The following is a 14,352-nucleotide window of genomic DNA, read 5'->3' on the forward strand; positions in this document are numbered from 1 at the left end:
GATATATCTCTTACAGTATTTGAAATGTTCTGTCCCAAAATTTAAACTTTAGGCGCTCATATCTCAAAAAGTAATGATCGGAAAAAAATATTTTCCTGAGAAAACGTTTTCATTTTGATAGCTTGATAGTGAACAAATTGAAAAACGTTGACAAAAATCTCACCAGTAGAAAGTTTATGTTTAGCTTTTGCACACCCTTAAACGGTTAAAACCAATGTATCTATTCTACATTCCTTGGTTAAAACCGTTTGCAGTCATCAGATTTTATAAAAAAAAGCTTATAGAAAGTTTCCAAGACAACACACTGTGTACAATGTGTGATGAGGTAAACTGTAATTTAGTTTGGATAAGTACGGTGGTTCGTGAATCAAGAAAGTGTTTTCCAATGAGAAATGAATGACATTGAGCCAAAGGAGATCCTTCAGAGGCTTTTCAACTCCGCTTACCGTAAAGCAAGGTACCGTAGTTTTTCTACTTCGTTCACCCTTAAGGCATAAGGTGCTGCCCGACAAACGTTGTCATCTTCTATTTTGATTGAACTTAATTCTCAGCCTGAAACACACGACAGACAATACTTGTTAAACAAGTCGAGAGATGAGACTCAATATTAATACGCTAAAGCTGCGTTTACACCAATGCTGTTATTAACAAAATGTTTTTTTTTGTCCTTATAGATTCTATTAGATTGAACATAACTTATCATACACATGATGAACATATGTGTTTGTCAAGTTCCGTCTAATCTAATAGAATCTATAAGGATTAATTTATTCAACATTTAGTTAATAACTTTGGTGTAAACGCAGTTTATGGGCCGGTTTCCGAGCTCGGGATTTAGGTAAGTTCTAGACTTTAAACAGCTGGAGTCAGAAAATTGGCTTTCCAAAACGGGACGTAGTCGCAGTAAATAGTCGAAGCAAAATATATATTTATTTTCTCATTTCTATGAATGGAAACGTTTATCCTTGACGTAATGAAACATTCCTAAATGATTCAAAATAGCTTAAACTTTACACTATTTTCTCTTCATTTTATTTTGTGTTCAATTTTCTAGTTTTTCGAAATTTAATTTAAACGTGACTTTGACTATGACTACCACTACGCCCCGTTTCGGAAAGCCAATTTTCTGACTCCACCTGTTTAAAGTCTAGAAAATAGCTAAATCCCGAGCTCGGAACCGGCACTAAATTTATAAAAAGTATATTTTAGAGTATAGGCTAATACATACAATAAAAAATACATTAATTCAATTGAGAAGTGAATTCATGCATTATCTTCAAAATTAAAAATGTAAAACTTGACTTAATCCAATTAGACCCAATAACCCCATTTTTGATAGAATCATGCGAATATAAATCCACAATTTATAGTTTTAGTTCATAAAATCATATGAATACACTAATATATGATCAAAATTAGAATCTTTCAGCAGTATTTATTTATTTACTTCATATCACTTGAAAATGGCATCAATGTCCGAAATATGTTGTGATTAAATAATTCAAAAAGGGTACTGAGATTTTTCTTTTTCTTTCTATTTCTATAAAAAGTAGCCCTATACAGAAAAGATATAAATTAAAAATGTAAGAATGTTTATTTTGATTGTTTGGGCTTTTTTCAAAATAATAAATCTTTATTAGGCTATATCAGATCACACATTGGTTAAAGAATTTTATATTTATTTCTTAAATATGTGTAACGCTAGTTCGCCTCCATGGTGCACATTGGGTAACGCTAAAAATGGACTAGCATATAATGGCGGTCGGACAAACTTATGTTCTCCTGACCAAAAACTACACAACCTCTTGAAGAAATTGAAAAAATATAGTGTATATGTGACATTTGACACTCATGAGCTTTATATGTGATGCGTATCTGCCATACGCTAAATAAATATAAATTGGTTCAAGACCAAGATAATAAATAAGCCGTTACCCTTTAAACACAAAACCTTTAATCTATTCTCAACTGTAAGTGACTGATAGACGTGAAGAAGTGATTTGCAATATTTTTGTATATAATATTATCATTTTTTGTGTATAAAGCAACATACTCCAACATACTCTCAAAATTGGACAAAAATCATAAAGTGTAAACAAAACCTATTTTTGGACAATCTAATTTGGGAAAGGAGCAATTTTTGGCTTTAAGCCTGTTGTTCCTTTCCCATCATTCATAGTTGAGAATTATATTGTATGTAACAATGTTAAATAAATAAATAAATAAATATTTTGAATAGGAATTAATATTGTGAAATTTCTCCGTAATTGTTATAATCAATGCCATTATCCACATTTATTGGATTTGTATACAGGACTGAAATTTCGTGTTGAAGCAAACACAGTACATCAGCTGAGCTGAGGATGTGTTGTTTCAACATGAAACTCCAGTCCTGTGTACAACCTAATAAATGTGGATATGACCAAGATGAAACTGTGTTTTTTCAACATACTTCCAACTTTGAACTTTCATATGAGCTGGACACTGAATGAGCAATGTCTCATTGCTACTTAATTAGATTGGTCTGGAAGAACAATATTTGCACGGAAACCTGGTACAGATGTGTAAGTAGAGAGAATTAATAGGTCCATTGATAACTCACGTAATGATAATAACTGTCAGATTGAATGAATTGTAATTATTGAATAAATTGTAGTATTGGAAGAGTCGTCCATTGATATCTCATCTAATGATAATAATTGTACGATTGGATGAAATATTGTAATAGCAAATCAATTCCTGAATTGTTTTTATGTTAATTTCGATTTAATCAGGTTGAATAACTTGGCTGACTGACCTTGTTCGTTGACTCGATGAGAGATGTCTTTCATTTTTCGAATAAAACCAGACTTATTTTGAGGGAGATCTGTCCAGATTCGACTTCATACAGAGGTAGCCACCGGGTGATTGGTCCTGGTGTATCCCTTGTCACATCCAGTATATCACTCACTCTCAACTCAGTTCTTCCCAAAAATTCTGCAAATAACCACATTTTTTATAATTTATTCAATTACTCAACATAACACACTTCCAGAAAAGTACCGCAGGCTCAATCCCAATACATGCCAGTTCTAATTTATACGACAGTCCAAGTGTAGCTAGTTTATGTGTCATTTTAAAACGATTAATGACTACGTGATGTGACGACATAAATAAGGTGATGAGAAATCATTCACGATGGACACAGTCTGTATGTGAACTCAAGTAACATTGAGAACTGAACTGTTGAGTGTTTTTTCAATCAATATAATATAAATGATATGCTTTTTGTAAAAATAGAGAACAAACTTGAAAAGACGTCCATTGATAAAATAATAATGATGTAGCATTAATAACACAACTGTTGAGTTTTGATTACAATATGATAATTATACTATTATCGAAATGAGAAACATCCATTGAACCAGTTCAATTCAATAAACGGGGAAAGTGATAAATCATGTAATTATAATAATCGTAAGAGTGAATGGATCGTAATGATTGAAAAAATCGTAATATTGTAAGAGTCAACCATTGATAACTCATCTAATGATAACAATAAATTGTAAGATTGAATGAATTGTAATCATTGAATAAATCGTAATATTGGAAGAGTCGTTCATTGATAACTCATCTAATGATAATAATTGTACGATTGGGTGAAATATTGTAATAGCAAATCAATTGTGATCTATTTTTATGTTAATTTCGATTCAACCAGTCTTTCAAATAATCTGACTCCAGTTTTTCCAATAAACATCAACCAGTCTTTCAAATAATCTGACTCCAGTTTTTTCCAATAAACAATCACCTTTAATAGAATCTTCGTTATCATGACAGTTGTTTGGAAAAAACTGCTGATAAAAAGGTTTGAAATCTATTATCAACTATTTACACTTGAAAATGGGCCTTGAAGAGTTGAAACTAGTTGTGTTGTGATAAAATAAAAAAGTACCTACTAGATAACTTTTATTGTGTTTCCATATTTCAGTAGCCCCAAAAATAAAAGTGATTACTTAGATCTACTATTAATAAAGCTGCGTTTACACCAAAGTTATTAACAAAATGTTAATAGCTTAATCCTTTTAGATTCTATTAGATTGAACGGAACTTGACAAACACATATTATGTTCATCATGTGTATCAGTGGCGGTGCTTCCATAAGGGCCAAGTGGGCCGGGGGCCGGGCCCACCCAAATGAAACAGTAAAGTACATTTTTAAATGTTTTAGGTTAGTTGTTCAATGAAATACAATATAAATTAATTTTGAACTGTCAACTGGAGAAAACTCTCGTTGAAATACCATGCAAATCATCCGTGGCCAACGTAGAATACGTACGAGTTCAACGATGGCCACGAATTATTGCGTAGCACATTAAAGGGCCCAACAATTGAGGCCCTTCTTGCTCTCATAAGAACGTATTGGCGAGGCAATGCAAGCCGGCGGCGCTGGACTGGCTGGGAGTAATGCATCAGTATACGGAGCAAGTGGGCCAGTATATGATGAGCTGGCCCATTCGATATTGATTCACACTATTCTCGCTTGGACTGCTCAGCGCTAGTATAGCGTTTTTACATCCCATCATGTAAATTGCATCCGAATTGGCAAACAGGTTGTTTTATCATTTTATAAAGTAATAAGTTGGTACTTTTACCTACTTTTGTGCTAATATTTGCATAGATTAATATTAGTTTATCAATAATCCAATTGTAGTGTCTACTTTGAAAAGTCTTTTGGTGGGTTATATTATATTGTTTTAATTTAGTTCATAGGATAATGTCATAAACTACCTTTGTAACAACTTGTAAAGTTGAAAATGCTTCATAAAGCACCCCCACTTTCAGCCTCCCCAACAATTCCCACCACTGGCCCACCCAACTGTTCAAGTCAAGCGCCGCCACTGATGTGTATGATAAGTTATGTTCAATCTAATAGAAATCTATAGGATTAGGTTTTTAACATTTTGTTAACTAGTAGTTCTGTGAACAGTAGACCTCGCGCTCAGAAAGTTACATTGACCTGTTGTTGTGTTTTCTCAAAAATTAATAAATAGTTTATCAATTTAAAATGTCTAGAGAAAATCCTAAATGAACATAGAGCTTTCTGTCCTATCGTACCGTGACGTGTCGTCCCGGAATGTGAGTGAGAGCGCTGTTATCAGGTCTGGCTGCAACTATCTACAACGTTGATGGAAAGATACATTTTCAAGATGTTCAATGTTTTTGAACGGGTAGTATTATAGTCCACTAGTTAGCTGATTTATGATGAATAATTATATAGTCTGATTTTTACTCTAATATTGGCGAATGAAGGCGGCTCCATTTTCCTTTTATATTATCCTTAAAATGCAAAATTTCCAAAAACCTTGTATATACGTCGACGCGCAATTTAAAAAGGAACATACCTGTCAAATTTCATGGAAATCTATTACCGCGTTTCGCCGTAAATGCGCAACATATAAACATTAAAAAATTAAGAAAAATGCCAAACCGTCTACTTGAATCTTAGACCTCACTTCGCTCGGTCAATAACTTTGGTGTGAACGCAGCTCAAGACTGAATCATGATGAACAAGTCCGCAAGTTTACAGTATGCATGATACACCATCTATTGTTTATGAACCGGAATAATTCGAGTCATTACAGTGATTACATGTGACAGAAATCAGGTTATTGTCTGTACTGACCATCAGGCGAATAGTGTCCCTTGTCGAATACAGTTACACAGAGCACATCCTCCATGACGTCTTTGACAAGGAACTGCATCGACGCATTCCACTTGGGCTCGGTGGGTGACGTGAGGGGGGTGCGGTGCTCCTGGGAGCCCATGCTCACTTCACAGAAAACTCCGCGCTTGCCTAGGCAACACAAATACACAACAATCAAAACCTTGCCTCAAAAACGAATTAAATTGGACAAAAATTAAGCGATTATTTGAGTGCATCATAACACATGTAGCCTACAATAACAAAATTTATCGAAGTAAAGCTGCGTTTACACCAAAGTTATTAACAAAATGTTAATAACTTAATCCTTATAGATTCTTCAAGATTGAACGTAACTTATCATACACATGTTGAACATATGTGTTTGTCAAGTTCCGTTCAATCTAATAGAATCTATGAGGATTAAGTTATAAACATTTTGTTAATAACTTTGGTGTAAACGCAGCTAAAGTGAAATAAATACAAATAAAAAATGTATTAATACTAGTGTTAAATAATTTTTCCTTTTTCCTCTTTATCATTTCATTCCTTTCCAATAAATTTTCGTTATTCTCCTTTTTTTATTATTCTCTAGAAAAATCTGATGTATTTTTATCATTTTCTTTTTGCACTTTGTATTTGTTTTCTTTAATCTTCTACTAGAAATCTTTGAAGTGTCATATTTATTTTGTCTAAGTTTATTTAACCGTTGTAACTTGTTTCTTCTTTTAATTGAGCACCCGCCGGAAAACCTTTGGGTTTGGTAAGACCCTCAATTTTTTGAGTTGTGAATAGAAATTTTGATTTTTTTAATTGTAATTCATAATAAACTTGGAGTTCCCGAAAGGTGATCCTGTATTGGGCATAGCCATAAAGAAAAGATAGCGTAAGCTATATTTTGTCTATGATATAACCTAGGCTAGGCCTATATTTTATGCAATCAAAAACATAAGAGGAAGATAGCTCATGTTATATTTTATGCATGAGAGAGAAACGATGAAGTTTTAATTATGACGTTAGTATGATGTTTTAATTATGTTGTAGTAGTAAGAGAGAAACGATGGAGTTTAAATTATTAGTATGATGTTTCAATTATGTTGTAGTAACACACTTTTCTCTATGTATACTCTTGTATGTGTACTTTTTTCTATGTATATTTTCTCTGTTGTAGTGTTTCAATCATGTGTTATAAATTTTAAAAATTATTTGTCTTAGCTTCCTTTTGTTTCTGTCTTTTTGAATTTGTCATTTGTGGTTTTGTTACTTTGTCTTATCGTTTGTAAAGATTGAGATGTGACCTAGTTTCCGTAATTTTATTTATTTTAGTGGTTTGAATAAGCTCTTTTTATTTCTATTGACATGTTTGCTGTACCTAGTTGTTCGAACTCACTGCCGGCGCACAAGTTGCTCTTTGCCGGTAGTGCCATTTTGTAAGTTAGAATTTATTTCATCAATCTGCATTATTTTATGGCAAAATAAATGAATTTGATGCAACATACACGATAATTCATTAGCTTCATAATTTGAATTTGATGCAACAGACACGATAATTCATTAACTTGATAATTTGAATTTGATGCAACAGACACGATAATTCATTAACTTGATAATTTGAATTTGATGCAACAGACACGATAATTCATTAACTTGATAATTCATCAACATTTATAAAATTCACACTAGACATAGAAATGTTGAGGGATTTTTCCGTGATACACAGGAAGGATAAAATAAGACTTTGTCAGTTTGTTGATTTTGTCAGTTCCACATGTTATGTATTTTATCCGAACTAGTTTCGATTCTCAGGGAATTCTTCAGTGATATATTAGAGTTAGACTGGGGAATATGGACAAATAACATTCTGGTTGACCAATTAACATTCATTCACGTGAATATTGAGTTTTTTGTATTTTTAGTTGAACTGCAGAATCTTGATGAAGGACAATCTAATAAATTAATCAATTATTCTTCATTCATATTCCTCATTTAGTATCATTCATCTATTTATACATTAATAGGCTACAATATAATTCTCAACTATGAATGATTGAGAGAGGAACAACAGGCTTAAAGCCCAAAAATTCCTCAGAAGGTATTGAAGGTATATCCCTGAGCACTATAACTAGTTTGGATAAAATTAATAACAAAATCTTAATCATTACACCTTAGAACCTTTCTGCATTAAAATGGAATATTCAAATCGTGTTATAAGGCTAGCTTCACACGCATTCGGTTTCATTCGGTTCGGTTCGTTTTCGGTTCGGTTCGGTTCGTTACCGAAAACGAATGAGGCTTTCATACATGTCAGGTTTTAATTCGTACGGTTCTAATTAGGTATTTTCTTCTCAAACACAGCTGTGTTTGGATTTTCACAGTTCATGCTGGTATATTTAAATATAACAGCTGGTGTTAAATTGTAAGATGTTATTTCTTGAACAACAAAATTTTTAAGTTTATTAAAAATTTTGAATTATTTGTATAGTTTCTTTTTGATTATGTTAATTTTGGATGTTCAGAGAGATTATTTTTTTTAATTGAAAATTTGTTCCTTGTTTTGACACATGGTATATAGACTTCATCTCTACTCTCCACTGATAAAATTATGTAATATTCGTGAAAAAATAAAAAATTCTCCCTGAGTTTTAATTTATATCTTTCATTTTTTAGCAAACTATTCTATTCATTGAGAAAAAAATGTTTCTGTGAACTAACAGAAATGAATTGACCATATGATTTTGACTTGGAATATTTTGAATCAGATAATCACGATATCAGGTTAAAATAAAAAAAAAAGGCAAGCGTGTTTAAAATACTTTGTTTTTTTCCTGTTTCCCTAGCAACGAATTCGAATATGATGAAACCTATTCGTGTCGATGGGGCGTTCGGTGCTATGCGGTTGCTATTCGGTACCGAATTCAAACCGAATCATCGTTTCACACTTATCAGAATTTGCCGAAAACGAACCGAAAACGAAACGAACCGAACCGAACCGAAAGTGTGTGAAAGTAGCCTCTCGCTAGCAACGATTGAAACCTATTGATTTATTGGAGTCAAGTGGGCGTTCGGTTCTATGCGGTTTCTATTCAGTACCGAATTCAAACCGAATTATCGTTTCGGAATTTGCCGAAAACGAAACGAACCGAATGAGTGTGAAACTAGCCTAAGATAAAACGTTTCAATAATTATCAACAAAAATATTTGAAATGAGATCATAACCAAAAATCAGACACAGTCATAAAAGGAGATCTCATAGAAAATGAAGAGGATAGACTTGAGACTACAGTAGCCTACGGTACTTATATTAGTCTCAAAAAACATTGAAAAATTTCCCTCTATTGGAATTGGAGAAATCTTCCATCTGATAATCTGATAAACAGTACAGTACCAAATATAGGATTAGATGAAGATACTAGGGTTAGTGGAGAATATAGGAGTCAGTTGCTAGATAACACAGTGCCGGTTGCACAAGAGCCTGTTAAATTTTAATCGAGATTGAATTCAACGAGAACCAATCAGAGAAGCCTTCTTCCCAAGAAATCCTTCTCTGATTGGTTCTCGAGGCATTTAATCGTGATTAAAATCATCAGGCTTTTGTGCAACCGGGCCTAGACTTTCCATTAATACACTATAGATACAGAAAAATGAGTAGTTATTTACATTGGTGAAAATAAAATAAATGCATAACGTGAATAAAAAGTAGATAAAAATTAGTCAACAGTCAAACAATTCAGATGCATGCAGCTAGTAAGGTATTAGAGCTGGTAAGATTATGCCAGTATAAAATTGAAAAACAAAGTTGAACATGCACCAACTAAAACATTAAACACTGTTTAGTAAAAAAGTAAGCATAATACAAAGTGAATATACAATAAAAAAGTATTGGTAGACTTGCTATAACAATATAATAGGATAAGAGGATGTAAAAGTATGTTGATCACACCTTTGATGAATAAGCAAAGATTTAAAATTGAGGAAAACTGAGGACTTGATAAATTGGTGAGGTTCTATCCATAAAGGTCTGTTGCTAGGATTTTAGATTACTGTAATACTTTAAAATTTAAGGTTACGAGATATGAACTGTACCTAAGTTACACCAAGAGAGAGTATTCAACTAAGCTATTTTTGAAGGTATACTACTTTACCAAGAGTTTCACAAATACATTTTTGTATTTGATAGCAGAGTACATTCATTTAATAACATCGATTGAATCGATCATACCAAAATAAATGTATCAGAGTACTTATCACTCGTCTCTAATAGAAAAACAATAACAACATACCGACAATCACATTTTCAATTGAAATATTATGTTTACCTTTAGTATAATTTTCCTTCAACACCTCCTCCCCACAAACTATAACCAAATGAAGCACTCCCACAGCATCAGTAATGATCACTAAAATGAGGATGAAAGAGCAAATATTATGATAGATGAGAATGAATAGAGAATAAATGAAGACACATTTTACCATGAACTTTTACCAGAGAGCAATAAGCATGAATTTTTATGATACATTAGTGATATTTTTAGACAAAATTCTAGTGTTCTATTATTGGAATAAATTTATCTATTACAATACCAACATTAAATGAAAATGCACCAAATGATTTTTGTAATTATAATGTTATAATGGAAACTACTAGTACTCTACCATTTCAATACTTTTCTAAATTGACACAACTATAGTGAGGTCCACGTTATAATGGCAGTGTTCGATTAGCAATGGTATTATTACTATCCTTGTATATCATTCAACAAAGCGGATAGCGATATCTCTTTCTCGCTTTGCTCTGTAGCCAGATCGTCTTTCAACAATGTAGAATTGATAATCAATTAACATAATATTTCAAACTTAATTATGTAAATTTAATATGAAATTATTGAAAAATATAATTTATTGCTTGATAAAATATAATTGATTATTTTAAACGAGAATGAACAGTTGATATACATCTGCTACCGTCTATAGAAGGCATTGACAAGATGTAAATTCATTATGAAATTATTGAAAAGTTTAATTTATTGCTTGATAAAATATAATTGATTGTTTTAAACGAGAATGAACAGTTGATATACATCTGCTACCGTCTACAGAAGGCATTGACAAGACAGAAGTTCGGCAACGTTTTTCTCCTATCTTTCTCCACTGCCATTATAACGTGGACCTCACTATAGTTTCGAGCACTCATGCCCTTTTTTAACTGAATATTTTTTGTAAATCTAAGTACCTTCAATTTTGAGTTTATAAGATAGTGACATATAATCTAGCTACATTTGGACTGTTGTATTAATTAGAATAATTGAAACCGTTTTGGACTTTGGCCTGTGGTACTTTTCTAGAGTAATCTAGAGTGTGTAAGTTCTGTGGTTGTGTAATTCTAGATGATTGAATGAATTGATATAAGCGTCAGCTATTATTGTAACATTATAAATTATAAGATATCATAACCATAATATATCATGTCATTACTATTCATATATTGGAGGCAATACTATCAACAAAACATGAGACTAATATTCCAAATATTATTCATAATATAATAAAATGAATATTATTCATTATTCATAATGATGGTCAGACAAACTTATGTTCTCCTGACCGAAAACTACACAAAATCCCAAAGAAATTGGAAATACTGTATACAGTGTATATGTAGGCATTTGAGAATCATGAGCTATATATTTGTTATATATCTGCCATACGCTAAATAAATAAAATATTCCAAATGCAGTAAATATGTTAATTATGGATTTGCTGTGCATGAGAGTACTAGAGCCTTAATTGAAAAACGATTCCTAAAATTGAACGAAGGGATGAATACCAATCACCAATCAATCTGATTCATCAAAACTATTTTGAGAATGGCAAAAACTACAGAAAGATGAACCTACTGAAATTATGGAGATCTTAACCAAAAGGAAAGTGTGTTGTTGGTAGAACAAAAATTGAACAATTTGATTCATAAACCAAAATAGTTTTTGTAATAATTATATTGTAACAATCTATGGCACTCAAAAACAGTAAAAAATACAACTATCAAACAACAACAATATAAACATACAACTCATGTTAGATTCGAATTTAATAACCTACTTAGTCACACCAAGTTCTTGAAAAATGAAAGTTCATAATTATCCGTTTATTTTGTTATCAGGAAACATTTTTCTATCAGCTTGTAACCGAATAGTATAAAAAATTTAAAATAATAATATGATTGCCAATAAAGAAGAAATGTATACTGACTGGAATATTAAGCTCAGGAAAGTAGTTGTATTTTGGAAGAGCGGGGAGATTCAAAAGGGTGGATTTTTTTGTTACACTGATAAAAGCTTACAGTACTATTTTATATTAGTACTATAGTGAGGTCCACGTTATAATGACAGTATTTGATCAACTTTGGTTTTGCTATCCATGTCTATCATTCGACAAAGCCGGTGGTACTATCCTTTTCTAGATTCACAACGATGCCAATTATGTTTTTGACAGTGTAGGAATATAATTAATTAAGGAACAGAATCGGCATCGCTATTCTTCTATCTTCATCCACTGCCATTATAACGTGGACCTCACTATATAGTGAGCTATCATTTCAATTAAAAATCATAGAACCAAAAAAGGTGAAAAATTTGCAATAAGTTGAGAGTTACCGCTATGATTTTCTTCTAAAGAATTGTGAAGTATCATGGACTATTAAGGATACAGACTTTATCAGTTATTGGAAGAGTATTTACAAAAATATTAAAACAAACTTCTAAGGAGCTATGAAGTATCATGGGATATCAAAATACAGTTATCAGTATATTATGATACAATGGAAGAATACTGAATTTACAGAAATATTTAATAAATCCCATGCTATTCATAGGTTTATGATAACCTACAAACATAATGTAACTTACTACTTGCATAGTAAAGCCCCGCACACACACCTCGATTTTTGTTCGTACGATATTTTGCCGTCCTTATGAATTCTATCAGATTAAACGGAGCTTGACAAACATCATCTGTTTAATCTAATGGAATTTATAAGGACGGCAAAATACCGCACAAGCAGAAATCGAGGTGTGTGTGCAGGGCTTTACGATTAATATGTGTGGATGATTTTTATTAATTGTTGAAATTAAATCATAAGATTAAACTTTTGTTCAAGTTATAGCTAATGGATCCCTGCAAATGCTACAAAGAGAGTACCGTGTACAATAAATGAAAAATAGTGATACATTTACATCAAGCTGTCGCATCCAAACTCTCGCCAAGTGCGTACAAATGACGACGAACGCGAGAATGTGGATAGCTGCTTTGCCAGCTCTCGGCTTCATTTGCCGATTTTATTCGAGAGGAGGCGAGCGTAGGCCAGCCAAGTGAAGGCGAGTGGCCAGCCGAGCATCCACAAATGGTCACATTGCAGTCTGGATGGCAAGACCAACGTGGCATGACGAGCGACTTGGCGAGAGTGTGGACTAGGCCTGAGTGATAGCTAATAAATTAGCCATCGCCTCACCTAAACAATCAAGCTAATGCATCACTATCAGGGAAAAAAATTAGTATGAAATATAGAGATGCAGTTATTAAAACAATTATCTAGTATTTTTGAAGCAATGCTAATTTTAGAGAAGTATTATGAAATATAGAGATGCAGTTATTAAAACAAATATCTACAGTGATCTTGAAACGATACCAAGTGGCATAGCCACCTCTAATACAAGGCCTTAGCCTACGATATCGCAGTGTAGGCCTAGAATTTAATACATGATTGGTGAAAAAGATCATCTGGTATTTTTTAAATCTTTTCAATCATGTATTAGATTCTAGACCTACACTGCGGCGTTGCAATATCGTAGGCCAGGGCCTTGTATTAGAGGTGGCTATGCAAGTGGTGATATGAGTAGAGATACATTCGATAAAACTTCTACTTGTGAGATCATGCTACCATCCAAAAATTCCAAAGTGCAATTTGCAATAATTGTGGCATGCATTTCTTGCAACACTCCTTGCAACATTCCTTGCAACATTCCTTACCAGCAGCAGGGGATGGTTTCAGACTTCTTCCTTCCAAAACAGCTACAAGAATTCTGCCGACTGCTCCGAATTTCGCTTGTTCTGTTCAATACCACAGTAAATATCATAATATTTAGTTTTTCATTCTAAGTTATTTTTGGTCATTTTTAGTAAATATTGAATTACATTCTCAAAAATTGATTTTTTCAGAAAATTTTTGTTTTATTCGATCAACAAGACCATGAAGAATTTATCCTCTAAATCTCATGGATCTATCTCTTACAGAATTTGAAATGTTCTGTCCATAAAACTTTAGGCGCTCATATTTTTAAAAGTAATGGTCGGGAAAAAATGTTTTCCTGAGAAAACTTTCATAGCTTGATGATACACAAATTGAAAAACTTTGAAAAATATCACCAGTAGAAAGTTTATTTTTAGCCTTCGCACAGCCTTAATGTTTGGTTTGAAGCATCTAAATTTAAAAAACTACTTTGTGAAAATAATTAAGCGGACTGAAAATTTTGTGAAGTGAACAACTACAAGACTTAACCTATTTCGGACTATGTGTAAAGTTATCAAAATTTAGGATAGAAATAGCATAAGGCTATGTTATTTTTTTATCCTATCATTTTGATGATGTATTTATTGTATTTTTATCCTTTGCACAG

The 14,352-nt window shown here is 32.4% G+C and overlaps 1 protein-coding gene across 1 annotated transcript in view; it reads right to left on the reverse strand.

The window, feature by feature from the left end:
* Positions 1 to 201: 201 nt before the first annotated feature.
* LOC111059834 (intersectin-1) overlaps positions 202 to 14,352 on the reverse strand; it is a 39,075-nt gene continuing 24,924 nt past the window's right edge. Inside the window, exons 11-14 of the mRNA XM_039422129.1 lie at positions 13,706 to 13,786; positions 5,666 to 5,836; positions 2,798 to 2,976; positions 202 to 552 (exon numbers count right to left, since the gene is read on the reverse strand). Of these exons, the coding sequence (XP_039278063.1) occupies positions 2,828 to 2,976; positions 5,666 to 5,836; positions 13,706 to 13,786 (401 nt within the window). The 3' untranslated portion in view covers positions 202 to 552; positions 2,798 to 2,827. The remainder of the gene's footprint in view (positions 553 to 2,797; positions 2,977 to 5,665; positions 5,837 to 13,705; positions 13,787 to 14,352) is intronic.

This window comes from Nilaparvata lugens, chromosome 2 (assembly GCF_014356525.2).
Source record: "Nilaparvata lugens isolate BPH chromosome 2, ASM1435652v1, whole genome shotgun sequence".
Classification (NCBI taxonomy): domain Eukaryota; kingdom Metazoa; phylum Arthropoda; class Insecta; order Hemiptera; family Delphacidae; genus Nilaparvata; species Nilaparvata lugens.